Genomic DNA, 19,829 nt, shown 5'->3' with positions numbered 1-19,829 from the left:
TGAGAGAATACAGGGCTGTGGTTTTAAGCCACCCAGTTAAGCACCAGCGTGTGGCACCTGGTTAGAGCAACGCCCGGAAACGAACAGGACTCCCACTGAAAAGTGGTAGGGAAGCATCGGTCAGGCTTTTGCATCTGCTGAGCCCCCCGCCTTGGCTGCTTTCCCTGGCTCTCTCTTGTGGGGAAGGGGCTGGGTGGAGATATTTAAGTGCTTCCAACTGTAACCAACACTTGACAGGTTGTGAAGGCCCCCACACCCCCTGCTCCTCTGTGGTGACTGCTGACGGCCCAGGCCATACCTCTACCACCCTCAGCCCAAGCTGGGGCGAGACGACGACACTTCACAGCTTTACTCTCCCGGCACCAGCACCAGGGGCTTTGAGCCCTCAAAGGGTGGTGGGAATTTATGGGTCGTCTGCCTCTGGATCAGAGTTCCCGCTGTGAGAGGTTCTCTTTTTTCACTTTAATGGTACACAGGCATTCTCCCCACGCCCCCTCGAAACAGCCACACATCTTTTTAAAATTTGCACCTTTTTTTCAGGCTGGTTTCCTATGGTGAAGGAGAGGCTAGGAAATGCCCAATAAATCATCTGTCTGTCCTCACTCAATTGAAAGGCAGGAAATGCAGAGAACAGTCCCTTACCTTTTCCACTTTGCATATAACAAGACTTATTGGGACCTTTTGGAGGGCAGCCCCTCTGACAGCAATATTAATTCTTCAAGGCCACTGGAGTTGTTTCCAGGGACTAGACTCAAGGGAGCATGCCCATTTGGGATGTTGATTGCCTTCGCTACCAGCACTTTCCATGGGCAAACTTTCCGGGACTTGCCCTGGAATCTAGATGGTACAACAGCTAAGTCGTGTCCAAGAAGATAATGACCGCCTACAGGGGAGTTTATGGAGAACGTCCAAGGAGAGGTTGAGGATGTGTAGGGACGAACAGAGGATGCTTTCCGGTAGCCAGCAAAGGCTTCTTGGAAGAGGTGAAGAAAGCTCTGGGCGGAGGTGTGAGACTCACAAGGTTTGGGAACATAGAAGAAGGAATGAGACTGCTGGAGAGGCTGGGGATTCCTGAGAACAGGCTAGAATGGGGGGTGAGAGAGGCAGAAAAGCATATGGCTTACCCAGGGAACAGTGGAACCCCCTGGTGTGTGGAAAAGGTCAGGTGGTGTGGCAGGGAACAAGGCTGGAAAGGTAAGCAGAGGTGCTTCTCTGAGAGGCCTTGAGAGCCCAGCTGAGGATTGAGGACCTGGAGAGAGGGGGACTGGAATTGCGCTTGTAACCTGCACAAAGCCTGGCCGTCCCTGCAGCACGGCCTCTGCTTGGACTCACAGAGAAACACGGCAACTCCTAATGCTTTCGGGCCTAATGTGATCCCACCGCGGGTTTTCTCCAGAAGCCATGCAGGGGATTCACACCGCACCCTGCCCAAACGTCCAGTGCCATTTCCCCTCTAGTTTTTCACACTCAGATTACCCCTCAATCTCTTCTTTTCTCTCGTTCTCTTTCTAGCCACCTCCCCTTAGCCTGCCCCACCTCCACCCTGGGGGCCCCCCCACTGCTATGGGCTCCTCCTGTTCTGACCTACCTTACTCCCTCTCAATGCTGGCACCTGCCATGCAGGACAGGGAAGGCTCTTCTTAGGGAATTAGAGGTGTCTTCTGCTGTGCCCACTTTTTTCCCCATGACTAGCCCACTGGCTAGCCTGGGGCTGCAATCCTCCATCTAGCTCTGGCTTCTGGAAAAGTCTGGGGGGCAGTTGGTGGGAATGCAGGCCTGCCCTGCAAGGAGGGAGGGTGCAGACAGGAGAGCAGGGAGGAGGCCACTGGTTCCTGGGGCGGGCCCAAGCAAGGCTCTGGGAAGAAAAGACCCCAAGGGAGATAGGAAAGTCAGACCAAAAGGTGGCCCTAGGTCTGGACAGACTTTCAAGTTTGAGGTCTGTCCCCTTTACAGACTGGGAGCCATGAGCCTGAGTCTGTTCTGTTTACGCAGCCTCTCTAGGCCCTAACATGGCACCAAACGCGTGGTGAACATTCGGTGCGTATCTACTGAATAAATGAATGTGGGGACGAAGGGAGGAGTGTGTAAGTGGGTAACTCAGCGGTGCCCCACCCGAAGAGAAGGGACCCTGCAACCCCATGGCGGTGATGGGGTTCAGAACACGCTACCCCAACACACGGCACCTTGGCATTTCGGCATTTTCAGCTGAAGGAGTCTGGGAAAATGGCAGGAGCAGCAGCGGCACTCTGCCCCCCTCCCCCACCCTGCCGCTCGCCAACACTGCTCCCCTGAAACAGGTCGCAAAACCCTCATCTGCAGGGTGCCCTTCCCAAACCTGGAGGTATCCCTTAGCCCCAAGGATAAAGGGACAACGAGAAGAATCCTAGCCAACAGGCGTTGCTAAGCTTCCCCCAGTTTACTACACTTGCCTCCTGTTCCTTAAGCTGCCTCATTCCTCCACGACTGCCGCTCCTCAGCACTCCTGGCACCACAGTCTCAGGTCCAGCTGTTTCCTCAGGCCTCCATTTCCTTGTGGAGCTCCCGCGTCACATACAACTCACGTTACGCGAGTAGGGATGCTTTCCTCCTGCTACACTCTCTTTGTCAGTGTACCTTTCAGATCCAGCCAGGGACCCCAAGAGGGGCGAGCAGAACTTTTTCCTTTGTATACAGGTCAATGAACAGACGTCCCAGGATTCACCTGCCCAGCTGTCCAGGAAGCTGGCAATTCCAACAGGTGAGAGGGAGGGAGCGTCCCTCCACCAAGCACCCCCGCACCTCCGCCCGCCACCGTCTCCCGTCTGCCCTGCACTGATTCACACCTGGCTGGAATCACAGACGGTGTGGGACATGCCCGAGGAGACCCTGAGGCCCCCTTCCACCAGATGGACCAGGAGACCTGGCTTGTCCAGGGTGTGACTCACCCACTTCCCTTGATGTGGGGTTTTCCCCTGCACTATCTGCTTCATGGATTGATGTCAAGGCTGAACGTGTTGTCCCTTCCAGAAATATTGTAATTGTAAAAGGTGACCGTGCAGAGCAGGTAGGACTTACCACAGGAGAAAGGAAGGCGCGAAGGGGGCAGACAGGTCCTGATTCCGTATCCCGAGCTAGTAGTCACTGTGGTAATGTTCTTGAGGAATTTTTATTTATTCTAATACCTCTACTGCTGTTCATGCAACAGTTACTTTTTGAGCACCTAACATGTTCCAGGCTTGTTTTAGGCGTGGGGAAAGGGCAGGGAGCAAAACAGAAATCCTGTCCTCATCACACATTCTAGCAGAGAAACAAGAGAATGAATAGAATGCATAGCCTATTAGAAAGTGATCAGTGCTGTGAAGAAAAATAAAGCAGGGAAGGAAGACAGGAAGTGCCAGCAGTGGGTGAGGGTGGTGGGAGGGGTGTAATTTAAAATAAGGTGGTCCAAGGGGCGCACAGCGGTTAAGCGTCTGCCTTCGGCTCAGGGCGTGATCCTGGCGTTGTGAGATCGAGCCCCACATCAGGCTCCTCTGCTGTGAGCCTGCTTCTTCCTCTCCCACTCCCCCTGCTTGTGTTCCCTCTCTCGCTGGCTGTCTCTATCCTGTCGAATAAATAAATAAAATCTTTAAAAAAAAAATAAAATAAGGTGGTCCGGAAAGGCACAACTGAGGTGACATTTACGCAAGAGTCGAAGAGGGTAGGGCATGAGCCGTGGCCACGTGTGGAGGAGAAGATTCTAGGTATAGGAACCACCTGCATAGGGAATGGTCCTACGGAGGGAACATACATGGTCTGTTCCAGGCACAGCAGGACCAGTCTGGTAGGTAAATCACTAAGCCCACTCTCTAAACATGGGAAGAACCGGCTCTTCCTGTTAGCTCACCAGGTTAATTCATCTTGCTAAGGAGGTCCAGGTCGCAGGCACAGGACGTATTTGTTCTCCAACAAAAGTCATCTTGCAAGGACAGAGGACTGGGTCATAAGAGAATGTATTCATTATTCCAACTCAGTCCTTCATGCTGGTCTGGAGCCCAATTCCACTGCTGTTTGCACTGAGACAAATCATGCTATCTGAGCCTCAGTTTTCTCTTCTGCTAAATGGGGGATGATGTTTAATAACACCTATCCTAAAAGATTAGGCTAATATAATGCATAAAGCATTTTGTAAACAGTGACGTGCTGTAGAAATTGTTCGTTGTTATTATTAGACCGTAAGAGCCACTCAGGGTCTATGTCCAACTCAGGTTGGGTCTGTAAAGCCATTTTCATAGGCAAAGAGAACTTCCTTTTTCCCTTTGCTAGGTTGCAAAACTATTTTTACTTAGGTGTTACAGTAATCTTCCTATTTGGGGTGGGAAAAGATTTCGTGAGGCTCTCACCAGCCCCTCTGAACTTTGGCTGGATCTGCCAGACCATTTCCCAAACCTGAGTTAATCCTATCCCCACCCTTACACCCTCACCCCACCTTGGCTTCTGTCTCCCAGCTTTGCGGAGAGACTTGGGTGTCTCTGCCAATGGTCTCTATCACTAAATCCCACGGGGTGACCGCAACTGGGCTCTCAGCAGTGCCAAACAATTTTCATCCTTTGGTTAAGTCCTTGTTTGCTTCCTGTGGTGAGAGCTCGGCATCCTAGTCCCCAGCCCCGCAGCCCCCCCTCACTCTGGGCACATGGCCGGGCTGCAGCTGCACTAGGAGATACGAGTCCAACCACACAGGCTCCTCCCTGCCTGGACATTCCTTACCAGACCTCAGTCTCCCCTTTACTCCACCCTTCTTCTCTAGATCGAGAGCCAACACCGTCTCCCTGTGGAGGGGATGATTTCCTCCTGTGCCAAAGGCCGATATCACACTTTCTATAGAAATAATCAGAGTGACCCCAAAGAACTTAGGAATAAGGAAGCTGATTGCTGTATTGTGTATTTTAAAAACCGAGAAGCAACTCTATGTCCAACCAAAGGGGACTGATTAAACTGATGATGGGTGCAGCCATGAGACGGCCAGGAAAACTTTATGAACAGTATGTCCCAATCTTGCTAAAAGCCAAATAAAATTGGCAACAACAAACACGAACACGTGCATATGGTGGGAAAAAAAGACTGGAAGGAAATATACAAGAAGATCAACAATGATTATCTTCAGGCGATGAAATTATGAGTGATTTTTACTTTTAGTATTTTGCTATATTCTGAAATATCTCCTGTAAGCAGGCAGTATTTTTTATAATTAGAACAAACAGCAAAACAGCTTTTACTTCTCTGTAAAAGCTGCATGCGCTTCAGTTCTTCTTGTCCCTTTCAACGCAGCCTTTCCCCGGTGGGGTCTGGTTGACAGCTGGACAGTAACTCTCATTACATGGAAGGCCTAGAAGAAAACCATAACCAATTAACATTACCGCGGGAGCTGAGGCATGCAGAATGGAAATGCCTCAACGGGAACATGTTATTACTAATTTGTTTCCATCACGGGACAGGTGTTTAGAGGAATGTGCTAAATTTGCTTCAGATAATTTATTTTTTAAATACTATGGTTACTTCATTTTTTTGCCTCTGTTGACACGAGAACCTTTACTATGGGGAAACGTTTAGTGCGGATATTTCGTTCTAAGTCTGTTTAACCTTTATACCTGAGGCCCTACTGTGTGCCGGCCGTGGTGATACAAGGGATTACCTGCCGATGTTTCTTAACAGGGGCTTTGGAACTGTTTGGGGGTGATTTTGACCGTCCAAACGATCGAAGGAAAGTGCTACCGATTTAGTGGGTGAGGGCCAGGGTTGCTAAACATTCTATACTATCCGGGACAGTCCTACGTAACCAAGAATTGAGGTCCCTCTCAGGCCACCACCCTGGAGGAGAAACCATGAACTGGACAGTGGAGACAGGCAACGTCTGGAAGGACCAGAGAGAAAGGAGGGTACGGCTGCTTCTCACGCTTATGCTAGGATTCAGGGTCACCGGATCTCCCCAGTTTGTCAGGGGAGCCAGCAGTGTAGATGATGACATAAAATGTCCCGATTTTTTAAGAACACTGCCTGGGCTAAACCAAACACATCTGTGGGCCAGATTTGGCCCTCAGGTTGCTGACTGGCAAGCCTGTCTTAGGGAAAGACACAGTCCCTGTCTCCATGACAGGAGTGTGATGGAGCCCATAGGAGCTCGAGTTCAAGTTCTAGAGTGGACCAACCTGGGTTCAAACCCCGGCTCTGTCATTCACTACCTACAATTGCAAGCAAGTGAACATCCTCTGGCCCTCACTTTCCTCCTCCCTAAAATGGAACCAGTGGGAATACTCACTGGTTCGTTACAAAGATGCATCCAGGTAGGGACGTCCCCAGTGAGGTGCACATGGGAAATGCTTAATGAAGTAGAATGCAGTCTAGAATCAGTACTGACTGTGAACAGTCCATCGTGCCAGGTGCTGAGGGCTTATACATAAGTGTGAGAGAAAGCCCTTGACCCGGAGGTGTTTTCATTCTGGAAAAATAAATGAACCCAGGACATAAATATTGTAAGCTGGCCAAATATATGAATGTGACTGACATCAGACAGTTTCAGGAGACCAGAGGCCAGTACCTCTCATGAAGGTGGTGGGGGGTCGGGGTGTTGGAGTCTAGCCAGGAAGAGAGGGAGGGAAGGAGTGGCCCAAGCCAAGGACAGATGATAAAATCATAGTAAGAACTGAACGCTTACCACATGCCAGGCACTCTCTGGACACTCCATGGGGTGACAAACATGCTCCTTTTGGCCTCGTACATAGAAGGGATAAGGCATGAGTCTGGGAAGGTCCCCTGGAGCTGGGGCACGGTTGTGCTGACTGCCAGGCCAGAGCATGGCGGAGTATTTAATTTGCGGGCAGGGGAGTGGAAGCGAGGAAGGGACATGTGGGAGCGGTACTCTGGGGTGGAGCTCAGGACAGAGTGGATGTGGAGATGACATGGCAGACTCATGGGGAGGTCATGCGTGAGGTCAGAGGATGGGAGGTAGGGAGCCCCGCGGAGGGTTTTCTTTACCAGGTCTTTGTACAGACCCAATTTGTGGGGTGGTGGGGGATGCTGTCAAAACTGATTGCCTAGGGGACGATGGGAATTTTATAGAAGGAAAACAATTTTATTTATTTTTATTTTTTTTAAAGATTTTTATTTATTTATTTGACAGAGAGAGACAGCCAGCGAGACAGGGAACACAAGCAGGGGGAGTGGGAGAGGAAGAAGCAGGCTCCCAGCGGAGAAGCCTGATGTGGGGCTCGATCCCAGAACACCAAGATCACGCCCTGAGCCGAAGGCAGCCGCTTAACGACTGTGCCACGCAGGCGCCCCGGAAAACAATTTTAAACTCCTGTCTTGTACCACCTCCAAGCTCTCCTGCCTCTCCTTCCTCACCCTCCGCTAGCATGTTCCTGGTCTCCACTGACCAGGCCTTGTGGTTATAAATACCCTCTCCTTAACTATTTTTGAAAATTTTGGAAGCAACCCCTTCTCTCACTAATGTGCTGTTATTATCCAATCTCTCCAGAAGACCTGTACCCAACCCCCTCCTCACCCCCACCTCTCTAGAACACAGATCACTGTGAGAATGGATGGATTGGATATAGCAGAGCTTCCAGACTTTGGGCCCATCGGGGCTGGCTGATAGAAAATCCCATACTGCGTATGAAGGAAGAGTGTGCTTAGCGAATTCTATGGAACTGGTTTTTTTTCAGGGGGAAATTGTTAATCCACTACAAGAGCAAACTGTTCCAAGTACCCCGGTCCATTTGCATAACAGGCAACAAGCTGTTTATGCAGGAGGCCCATCTTTTTCTCAAAGTAGACCAGGCCACACCTCTCGTAGGGAAGACCGTGTTGGCTGTGATTCTGATTCATTCTACAGGACTGTAGGATGCAGAGCGATAAGACCATTTTGCTGGGGATGTCTGATGCCTGAGCTTCGCTAGACCCTAACCTGAATTAGTCCAGATCAGTGCAGGGTCATGGCAAGGCATCTTCAGCACGAACAGCTCGCGGCAGTAGAGAACTGTTCCATGAGTCAGAGTCAGAGTGGACCAAGGTTTTCATGGGCTGCCTTACAGACAGCAAGTTTCCTGTCACCGGAGGGGACCAGCCGTCACACACTAGCACTAGGATCCTGCCGTGGCTTCCCCTAGCAATCAGTAACAAAGAAACACCTACCAGACCTTTTTTCTTTCTTCTAGAGTCTTCTATACAAATGTGTCCAGGGCAGGGACTAAGCACCAGATGTGGGCTAACGATCCTGTGGTTACCTGGCCCTGTGATTTGGCGCAAGTCGCTTCTCATCAGGTTAGACTCAAAGAAATCTGAGCAGGCTCCCAGGCTCAAACATTCTATGACTTATAGACAGAGGCTCAAAAATGAAGACCTTTCCAGGTCCGACTCAGAGCCTTGGAATTCGGATTGTCCTGCTGAGGAGGTGGGACAGACAGCTGGAAGTCTATCTGGTGGCTTTTGAAGGACCTGACGTGCCCTGGGCTCAAAACTCTCAGCTCCTACTCTGATTCCGTGCCTGAAAACATTGGCCCCTCGAAGTCTCTCCCGGGGATTTGAATCTCCGACCCTGTTCAGGGGTCCCGTAATCAAATGCAAATTACGCCTCTAAGCAGCAGAGGGCTGGGAGGAGGGATTAGCTGACAACCCTGGGAGCGCTGCCTAAGGCCCTTGGGAGTGACAGCCCCCCACAGGGGGAGGTCAGGAGGGAAAGAGCAGAAAGGGAGAGAGCTCAGGAAGGGTCAGGGGCCTCTGGCAGCCCCCACTTCATCCCCAGAGTGCCCCGAACACGGCCCTGGGTGGGGGTCTAATCCCCAGGCAGCCCGCCCTCGGCATTGTCTGGCTTGGGTCAGGACCCCTGCCCCATGTGGCCCTGGATACACTCAGCCTCGGAGCTCTCTGTGAGAACCCGCAGTTCTCCACGCCAAGGGCCCAGACACATCCTATCTGTCCTTCTCACTCCTCCCCAGGTTCAGGGAAGTCAGGCCTGAACACAAAAAGAGGGGGGGCCCTGATGGGGCCACAGTTTGGTGAAGAGGGGCACACAGAAGGTGGCAGAGCCAGCCTGGAACTAGCTCCCAAAGAGTAAACCAAACTGCTCTCCTCCCCTCCCTGCAACTCTTTCCAATCAGGGAGTCTAAAATTATGGTATTTACAGCATCTGCAGCCAAGCCGAGCACTAAACAAGATGAATAGAGGTGACGCACGAGCGGAGTGGAAGTATGCGGCAGGGCTGGGCTGGGCTGGGCCCCAGCGTGTGTGCCCCACGCGGGAGAGCAGGCGGTCCCTGGCAGGGGGACTGCCAGGATTCACCCAGCACCAAACCCAAAGGGAGCTGGGAGACAGACAGACAGACAGACAGAGAATGTGAGGACATGATGCTGACTTTACAAAGTGTCTCCCTTTCCTCCCTCTGCCTCCCTGCTCAAGAGAACAGTTGAGGCCCCGGAGACAGGACCGCTGGGGTCTAGGTTCCAGTGGGACACCCATGTCTGAGTCCTCTTCCCAGGCAGCCTTTTCCGGGGAAGCTGTGATCAACCCACATGGACTAAATGACTCCATTCATAGAGAAGGCCCGAGAGCCTGAGCCAGGCAGCTCTGGTAGAAACCAAGGCGGCGACGGGGAGGGGGGCATGTTCCGGGTCGTGCTGCTCCCCCACTCTGCACCAGCCTGGACTGTTCTTTCTCTGGGAGGGAAAAGGCCCAGGAAAAGAGTGACTCATGACCAGCAGACGCTCTCTCAGAGAAGTTCAGAGCCAGGAAGGACCTCAATATGACAGAGACCGGGGAAAGAGATGGGGCTAAGGAGTCCAGACCCGCAGACTCTCAGGCCGGTGCGGATTCTCCTGCCTCAGAGGCTCACAGCAGACCCCCTGGAGCGCTAGGAACCTGAGGGACAGGATGGCTAGACCCCTCCAGTCCCCCCTTTAGCTACAGCCTCTCCTCTTTGGTCTGTTTTGTGTCCTGGGCTTCTCTGTAAGTTCTCGTCTCATTTCTGCAACATTTTCAGTGCCTAAAATAAGGCACTGGCTTGTGCTAGGGGGCAGGAGACAGAAGTGGTAAGTAGTACACGGGTGGCTAGAAGGAAGGCGGAAGGAGGTGTCTGTAGAAACAGGGTTGGGTGGGACGGGGAATGCTGAGAAAAAGAGGTTCATATTAAGAGAAGGTGAAGATGAGCACTAACTTGTGAACCAGCCCCCAGAGGAAAACCTCTTCCTTGAGAGAACTGGAACCAGTCACCATTTACGATAATCCTGCTGGAACCTGAACCCAGGCCCCAAAGTGGGGCCACTGGTCAAGCAACTGCTTAATCCACATGAGCCATTTTTGGTAGGAAGTGAAAAGAGGCAGGATTTGCTGGTGTTTGAGTTGTAGCTGCCCACTCAAAAAATGTTTCCAAGCTGAGAACACCCTCAAATAGGCACACCATTCTGCCCATCACTAAATCTGGCCCCTCCCCCAGGGCCTGTTAGAAGGAGAAAGTCCTGATAAACTACACAGATGTGTTTATGTTCTTCCCAGTGACCCAGAACTGCTAAGAGCCTCCCTTTACCACCAACATGGTAAGAAATGGGCAGTATTAGTCAGCCAAGAGGGCAGCTCCTATTCTCACTGCTTTGTCCTAGGTGGGCATTGGATTCTCAGTGGCATCCGGGAGTCCCGCTTTCTTCTCCTCCTACTTCTTGGACCTCTCCCCTTCTGTCTTTCCATTGCTCCTCTTTCCTACTGTCTCATTAAATTGTGTTTCCTCCAGGTTTGGGCTTCTGTTGTCTCTTCGAACTCTATGCTCCTTGAGCAACCTTGCTCTCTGCTGGCTTCATTTATCACCGAAAACCTGTGACCTCAGCCCCAGCCATCTCCTGGATTGCCCACATATATTTCCGACTGTCTGCTGAACATCTCCAGTCAGGCATTCTACAGTTGTCTCAAATCACACATATCCAAAACTGATCTCATTATCTACGCTCTCCTGCTTCCCATGGCAAGTCCTTCCTTGGGTTCCTCCCCTCTCCTTTCTCTCTCAGTGGTATCACCAGCCACTCAGACATCCCAATGGAAACCTTAGAGTCACCTCCGACCCCTCCCTCTCCCTCATCAAGGTCTGTCAGCATTAACTCCACTGAGCCCTTTAAATCTTTCCTCCTTCATCTGTGCCACCATAGACTCCCAGCATCTCTCTGCTACTATAGTCCTTCTTATGGAATCACCCACCCTCACACCCTCAGATCCCCTCCACTCTATAAACAGGAGACAATTCTCTGAATACAGATCTGACTTGGTAAATATTGCTGAGGGCCCACTTTGTGCCCAGGACTCGGCATGCAACAGTGAGTAGGACTAAGTAGGGTCCCTATCCTCGTGGGGCTCATATTCCAGTTGGGGAGTTGGACAGGAAACAAGCACAGACCAGACAAGTGAATAAAATCCTTCCAAGATGTAGCCAGTTCTAGGAGAGAAACAAATCAGGGGCCGAGGTCAGAGATAATGGGGTAGGGTGGAAATCTCTGCCACCATCCACATCAAGACCTTCAAAGGCTCCTCATTATTCACGGAACAGGGTTCAGACTCAGCTTGGCATGCAAGGCCCTTGCCAATCTGGCCCAATCTGCTTTTCAGCTCCTCTTACACCACCTCCTCCCTCTCCCCTCCACTCTAACTCTATGCTCTATGTCCTATTCATCTTTGAATTCCTAGACCCGCGTTTCCTGGCAAATAACAAGCAGGTAATAAATGTTTGAGCAATCAATATGTGGAAGAATGAGTGACGGACAGAGTTCCCTTTACAGTCAGGCCCTCTCCCCTTTTGCACATCTGCTTTCTGGTGAAGCTGCTTTACAACGGCTTCTTCCCCTGAGTCTCCATAGTGTTTCTCACACTATTTCTGCCCCAGGTGCTTAGCATACTTGACTGTCTCTCCTGGTAGACTGCTAGGGCAAGGGCAGTCTTGTTCCATTCTGAAGAAAACTCCTGGCACGCAGCAGGTGCCTGGAACATGCCAGTTGAGTCGATGGGAAGAGCATGAAGCAAAGGGAAGTGATTGGTGTTCTTTTTAGGCTGTTTTCTGCTAAAACAACTCCAGTGGCCAAGACAGTTGGGTGGAAAGAAGCAGCGTGAAGACATCATTGCCAAGTGGACAGCCAGAAGCACACACCTCCTCTCGCTCAAGAACAGCTCAAAGAGCCCAACGTTGTCACTATGCCTTTACTTTGAAAATATTTTTGCACAAATAAAGCAGGGAACAATGAAGCAAATACGTGCCCCTGGAACAATCTGTCTGTATCCATGAGAACAGAAACTTCCCTGGGTTGGGAGTTGGTTTTAGGGCTCAGCTTATCCTTTCCCGGGATCTATGAAGAACTGGCTCCATTTCCATCCGAGCAAACTAGAGTACCTGCCTCTTTCCAAGGACCTTAAATGAAACCTAACTTCTCTGCTATTCCCACATCCCGTTCTTGGAACTCCTTAATCATTATTCCCCGAGGCTAGAATAATTGCACACAGGGGTCTGTTGGTCTTTGGCAAATACATTTGGCAGGGTGGGGGGAAAGTGGACAGGGAATCAACCATAAAAAATTTTCAATAAAAAAAATCTGATTAAAGGTAAGAATAAAAATGAGAGGTAGATTTTGTGAATTATTTTAGGCTTAGTGCCTGCTCTCAGAAAGGTACTGGGCAGGTGCCAATCTGCCTGGCTTTCTCAAATCACTGTGGATTCATTTGAATTTCACACATGGTCACCTTGTCCTCCTTTCTCTTTTGATTCTCTCCAGAAAGCACCCAGATCCTGACCTGGGCATTTCATTAGTCCTATCTCCTTGGAGACCATTCCAGATTTTTCTTGACAGCCTTACTTTATTCACTCCGGCTCAATGTCACCAACCCAACTGTCCTCAGCCAAGCCTCCAAAGGAAATATGATCCACTTGCTGCGTCAGACCATTTGGAAATAGATACGGTTGGCTTGGAGTCCCTCCATGCGGGGCTGCAAAATTGCTCTCTCCTTCTGAGTGGGTTGGGTCAAGCCCAAACTGAGGCAAGAGGTTTCCAATGAATACAGAGCAGAGGACTATAGTAAGTGGTGGTGATTCAGTCAGTGGTCCTCTTGCTTCTGAGTCAGTATTAACATTCCACTGGTGGCAAGTATGCATAGGCTGCCTTCACAGTCAAACAAAATAGTAAGGTCTTCAACACTGAGGTTCGTGAAACATTTTACAAGAGTAGCAGGATTGCAGGCTTGGTGTGAATCTCTTCATTCAAGCCAGTTTCTGGTCTAAATTTTTGTGTTTCCAAGATAAACGAAAGTTAGTTAAATTGATTGTGAGACTTATGTATCTTGTGTGAAGTTGGCGAGGTGTCTTTATTTCTATTGGGTTGACTCGACTAACTACCATTGAAATTCTCACATACGTTGTTCCAAGTTCTCTTTGGAATTTCACATGGGATCAGTTTCTTCTTTGAACTAATTTTGCACTGTGTCTTTTTGTTCTAACTGCTTGAGAGGCTCCGTGGTCTAGTGAAAGAGCTTAGGTTGGAATCAGAACACCGGGGTCGAAGTCCCAGCTCTATCATTCTTTGGGGCAAGGTATTTAACGTGCCTCAGTTGCCTCATCCACAAAATGGGAATTATGCTACTTGTTTTGCAAACCATAAAGCAACATATAAACATAGGGAGGTTTTGGCCTTAACAGTGGCCGTGTGGTTGAAGATGAAGTGATTCTCCAGATACCACTGAAGCCGTGGGCCAAGGCAATGTGATGAGAACATGAATGTGGATGGTCAGGTGAGCAGGACACTGACTGCCCTGATAGAAAGCCTAGTTTTAACTCAAGCCCATTCCTTTAATCTCATTAATTAGGATTTTTATACAATCGTTGCTTAAGATTTGTTTCCATCTGTATCATTTATGGCTGCTCTGGCACTCCAGTAGCAGAACTGAGCAGTTGTGACAGAAAGAGTATGGCCTGCCAAACTTAAAATACTTACTATCTGGCCCTTTATAGAAAAAGTTTGCTAACCTCTGGTCTAAGGGAATCAGGCCTTTTAAAGACTTAACTTGGGTCCTCAAAGTTAGGGAAGAGTTAGACAAATGGAGAACAGGAGAAAGGCATTCTGGTCCAGTCCAAAAGTAAGTACTAAGAAACGAACTTATTAAAGGGAATTTCCTGTTTAAGAAGCAGTGAGAAGTCTCAATGGTACGTGACAGAGAACAACGGGAGATGAGGCTGGCAAGGTGGACTGAGGTTAGACAGAGAAGGACCTTTATGTCAATGCTAATGTGTTTGAAATTAATCCCGTAGACCTTTGGTTTCCAAATGGGGTGGACACCCCAGAGTTCCACAAGACGATCCGTTGGGATTCAGGCAGAAATTATTATATTTTAACTCCTTTTTTATCTAAGAAATAAGAAATTTGGCTTTATAATGTTGAATAAACACAGTGAGACTCCATTCATGGCTGTGGCCACAGGTCATGGACGGTTCCTGAGATAAAGCATCCGGCGGCAAGATTTGGCCCTGCACGGTGCAGGGGGCTCACTAGCAGTGTCCTCAGTCCTCACTCTTCTCTGGGCTTTGAACAAAAGTTAAGTCACTACAGTTTACATGTTCTTGCTTCATGGCATTATGGATATTATGTAGTTCAACCTCACATATACAGAATGGACAAGGGGACTAAAAATATTCCTGCATAGAAACAACAGATCGAAGACAGTATTAGCAGTGTACGCATAGGTAAATAAGAAGAGTAGCATTTATACTTCTCTTAGAATGAATTCCCTCCAGTCATATTCTAGCTGAAAAGAAGTACCAAATTTTCAGATGCGACAAGAAGTAGAGACAACGACAATTAGAAAATACCAGGAGAAGTATCAGACATAGGGATTTACATCCTCTCTCACCTGAGCTCTGCCTGACCCATCTTTGTGTTTTGTGATAGCAGGTAATGACAGTACAACGAAGCCATGATGAGCAAGATATTTTCAGCTATTGCTTATGTCAACTTAATTTTGGCTTTCTAAAAAATTTAATCTTGTGTATGTTTTCTAATGTACATACATAGTGTGTTAGTAAAGAAACACACATGTGTAATGTAAAAATAAATATATATATAATGCGGGTACACATTCAAAAATTGTTTAATTTTAGAGGGCTCAATCAAAAAAAGTGCTTGACGGTCTCAAACAAAAGGTGTAAATACTAAGAGCTGTTATTACAATTCCGCTCTGCCAGCTCTCTCTTCTTTCCAAAACGAATGGTGTTAGGCCCAAGCAAGGCCGCAGAGGTTTGCGCTGACAGCATGGCTCGGTGACGAGCAAAGTTAGCTGGGTGACATAAAAGCTCAAGGGCAGTTTCCAGAGATGAGAAAACGTACCCTAAGAATACGGCATGCCACCCAGACTCAACTTTCCCCTCCGATCTACATGGGTTTCCAAGGCAAAGAATTCTTCAATTCTGAGGGGTGTAGCCACTGTTTCAGCCAGAGAGGCCATTCCCGGTGCTGACAGGCACGATGAATTGATTCTGACGGGCAGATACATTCTATCAAGATGGTGCACAGAGGATGTGGCTTCTGGGAAGGACTATGGCATTTCTCCTGGGAAAAGGGCCAGGTAGGCCATTAACCTATCCCAGCCTGCTCTCTTAGCCATCTGGTCCTTGCTACAAAGAACCAAGTTGCCAGACCTGAAGAACTTAACTTATATCCTTTCAAAGTCTTTAAGAACAGAAGCAGCTAAAGGGACTTGGGTAGGGTGAGGGTCTGTGGCATTCCCCGGAGCATACGGCCGGGGCAGTCCTTGAGAAGGACCCAGCACGGGTCTTGAACCTAAACCAAAAGTCCTAAAACATCAAAGGGACTTTCCTTCTCTGCGCTCCATGAAGGAGGGCATGCCCTCTTCCTTGCTTTCTCTTTAAAGTGCTGGGGTGGGAGGATAGGGACAAAAATAAAAGCAAAATGAAAGCAACAGCAACCACTTTCTATGGACAAAGGTGGACTCAGGAAGAAACAAAGAAGCATGCTCCGGCTTTCGCGACTCTATGTCATCTGGCCCCACTCTTCACGTGGATTCTTCATTCCAGCAACGTCTGTTTCCTTCTCTCAAACACACCGTCCAAGTTCACCCTTTGCTTCTGGTTGAAAGTCTACTCAAACTTGGAGCCCTTGCAAGCCTCCATCAGCTTCATCAATCTTCCCTCACTGCTCCAAAACCCACCTTCTCTTTCTTCTCCTGGTAGCCAGTTCCGAATTCAGTTCGGGCCCCCTGTGTGTTTCTGCAATCGTTCTGGGTCTCCCCAGCTGACTTGCTTGAAGGCGGCTGAAGGTGTCATTATGTATTTCCACAGCACCTGGATCTTGGCCCTCAAATGAACGCTGGGAACTCAGAATTCTTTGCCCATGTTTGACCTGAACACATTGTTTTAATTCACGAGATCTTGTATTTAAAACAAAACAAAAGAAGGAACAAGATGGGATTCACTCATGACCTGGAAGCTGTTGGAAGGGGCCTAGAACAGACAGATCTGTCCAGTGGATTTTCTCTGTCCTTGTTAGTTCGGCACAGCTGCTGGGGACAGATGCCAGCACAGACATGCTCTTAGGGAGGACACAGCCTGCCAGGATTACAGGGCCTAAAGGAAACACCGCCACAGAACACAAGCCTCACACCCTTCCTTACTGCATCCGTAAAAACCAGCAAAGGCAGGAAGGCTTAGCCGACAGCAGCCTGGAGGATGTGGGGCCCCGCTGGAGGCCACAGTTTAGCATCCTTTCACCCAGAGGAGGGAAAAAGTCCCTTCTTTTCTCACCCCTTCCCCAAAATTAAAACAATGAAAATCAGTTCTCATTATCCCAATAATTAAGTCCCATTCAGCCAGCTGACAGCAGCCAAAGAATGATTTTTCTGTGCTGCGCTGTGCGGCTGCCCTCCACGGCCCCATTCATGGGCCACTGTGTGCATTTAATCACCCCAAGCGGGCCGAGCTAATGAAATGCTGGGGCCTTGCCCTGCCCTGACCCTGCTGCTATTTCTATCTGAGCTCAGCACGTCCTTTGCTTGACAGTTGCAACCGAACAAGCAGATTTTTCTCTCCCATCTATGGAGTGTAAAGAGCCTATTTTAGCAGCCCGTGGGGCTGGGGACCCCACTGGAAAACCAGTGAATGCCCCTAGAGGTTAACTTGCAAAGCTGTTTTCCAGACTGAGAGGCGGGGTGGAGGAGAGGCTGAGCACTGGAGACCTGAAGGTTGGGAGGCTGGCGGCCCGTGTGCCTGGGAGAGGAAGGGCACGGGCTCCTCGGGGGCAGAAAGGGAAGATGAGCCTGGAAAAAGTAAGGGGCCGCGCCATGGGGCAAGCTGATTTATCCGATGCAAACCTGAACAAAAGCTCTTTGTCAGTTATCACAAAATCTCCCTCCCTCGCCAGGGTCAAAGTGAGAAAATCCATTCCGTTTGGTTTCCAGTTCGCAGGGTGTGGTGAAACGGGGGATCCCTGCCGAGAGATTGCTCTCTTGACATTCCTAGCTGTTGTTTTAACGACTCCCTAAGATTCAGAAGTTAGGGAATAGGATGCCAAAATCATATGCATTTATCTGCATGGAAATGTAGGGAATTACACTTAGCTCATGAAAAAAAAAAAAAACCCCCAGTTTTCTCTGAGGGAAGTTGGAAAGAAGAGGCAAAAAATGTATTAAATGTGTCAGCATAGGAGCGCCTGGGTGGCTCAGTTGTTAAGCGGCTGCCTTTGGCTCAGGGCGTGATCCCAGCATTCTGGGATCGAGCCCCGCATGGGGCTCCTCTGCTGGAAGCCTGCTTCTTCCTCTCCCACTCCCCTGCTGTGTTCCCTCTCTCGCTGGCTGTGTCTCTGTCAAATAAATAAATAAAATCTTAATAAATAAATGTGTCAGCATGGCAGCTTTGTATAGAAAAGATATATCTAACGAAGGACTTAAATCAGAGGTGACAAACTCAAATGCCCCCAGGGGCCAGAGAGGTCACCAGGATGACTGAAGGGAGGCAGGTGGGGACTGGGGCATGCGGGAAAGGTTGCCTCATCTAGAGCACACGGTCCCTGCACAGCCCCGGCTTCTGCCTTTTTGTAGGCGGGCCTGGAATGACATAATTTTCTGTGTTTTGTTCAAAAGAGAAACCAAACATTTCTATTCTTATATGAAATCTCCCAATTTTTAATGTTGGAAACTAATTCAAGATGTTAAAAAAAAACCAAAAAAACAACCCAACCCAGCATGCTAGCCAAACCAAATATGTCGGCATACGGCAAGCTCACCGCTCACATTTGCAGGGCCTGGGGCAAAAGGAGAAATGGAGGCCACGTCTCATATGTCTAAATATTGAAAAGGTATAAATCAAGCTCACTAACTGTTAAACAAAATATGCTCTGTCTGCCTACAGTGAAAAAATATGGTTTTCTAACGACCTGGTAGCCAGGTGTGAATTCAAGGTTCTGGGACATCATGGAGTCCCTCACAGAAGTGAGGCAGCAGGGGGGAGAGCTAGCTCCAGGCCCCAAGTCCTTCTTTGCCCATCCCCACTCCAGCCTGCATCACCAGGGGTCCTGTACACTCATGTGGACACTCCAGCCCGCATGTCCAAGCTCTGGCTATCATCCTAAGCTCAAATCGCCGCCCCTTGGCTGCCACTCTGGCTTAGTGGTGCCTCTATCAAGGGCGCAGTCTGCCCTTGGGAAGGCAGACCCAGATGAGCTTGGAGACATTTGACAGAGAACTCCAGGGTTCTGGGATCCAGGCTGTGGTCCAGGGGTAGGGTATCGTTTCTGAGCGGTCATACTTCTTTGGTCCATGAAATTAGACAAGGGCCAGAGGAAGGCCCTTTAAAGAGTGGCATCTAAGGCCCCAGGTAAAGTACTGACGTCAAGTTTAGATCCCTGACTTAAATAATCATATGCCCAGAAGTGAAGACATCCTGATTTGGGGCCTGATTTTATGACTAACTAGCTATGTGACCTTGGGTAGGTAGATAGCAATCTTTCGATGAATCAGTTTCTACGTGAATCAAATGGGGACAAAATAACTCTTGGAACCAACTCACTTGAGAAATAAAATGAGATTATTTAGTGAAAAAAACTTTAAAGGTAGTAACTAAATAGAGAAATTTTTTAACAGAAAGAAAATAATAACTGCCGCAGACGCAGATTTTATCAAAGAGAACATATATATCTGAAGGCCTCACTCAAGTGACCTCAATAAAAATCGACTTTATCCCGAGATATGGGCTGAATCTAGAAGAACTGAAATGACATAGTACTTCTCATTGAGAGTCTTTTCTCTTTTCCAACAATCCCTCAGGATGGGTCTCTGCTCACACTGGTCTTAAAGGGCGTTGCACAGGTAAACAAAACAAAACAAAATGGATTCGCAGTGATTCATGACTCCTTTCCAAAAACAGAGTAACCCCTTTAAATCCACATTAGAGCAGGATCTCTCTTTAGGGATCACATGTGCTGTTATTGTGATAGCCATTCTAGAAATGTCGGGTCCCAGTTTTTAATGAAAGAAAACCAATGGGAAAAGTGGCAAAGGGAAAAGAGGAAAAAAAAAAGAAAAACCTCCATAATGATCTAAATCAGTAACAAGTCAAGAATTTTATTTTTATAGACAAGAAAAAATAACCTCAAACCACAGAGGGAGACAAATTGTACAAGAGGTAACTTGGTATACCCGGAAACATTTCATGTGACAGTCAATTGAAGAGTTCCTTCCAAAGAAGTATTGTTTGATATTATCATGTCAAGCATGGCTGGCTTGGTACCAAAAGAGATCCTTCTCCTCAGACCAAGTTAGGACTGACCCCGAAAGCCAGAGAGGAGCTAAGGCTTTGT

At 48.8% G+C, this 19,829-nt stretch overlaps 1 protein-coding gene across 8 annotated transcripts in view; it reads right to left on the bottom strand.

Annotated features, from left to right (window-relative positions):
* RAD51B (RAD51 paralog B) overlaps positions 1–19,829 on the bottom strand; it is a 695,021-nt gene that overhangs the window by 59,640 nt on the left and 615,552 nt on the right. Inside the window, exon 11 of one of the 8 annotated variants that reach the window (XM_087856055.1) lies at positions 1,547–5,341. The exons of the other annotated variants lie outside the window; for them this stretch is intronic. Coding sequence (XP_087712181.1) covers positions 5,329–5,341 — 13 coding nt within the window. The 3' untranslated portion in view covers positions 1,547–5,328. Of the gene's footprint in view, positions 1–1,546; positions 5,342–19,829 lie in introns of those variants that run through there. 8 annotated transcript variants of the gene reach the window in all.

Source organism: Ursus americanus, chromosome 26, assembly GCF_024610735.1.
Source record: "Ursus americanus isolate L20-20 chromosome 26, mUrsAme1.1.p, whole genome shotgun sequence".
Lineage (NCBI taxonomy): Eukaryota > Metazoa > Chordata > Mammalia > Carnivora > Ursidae > Ursus > Ursus americanus.
The sequence above is the reverse complement of the archived record's forward strand: the minus strand, read 5'-3'. Positions and strand labels throughout refer to the sequence as shown.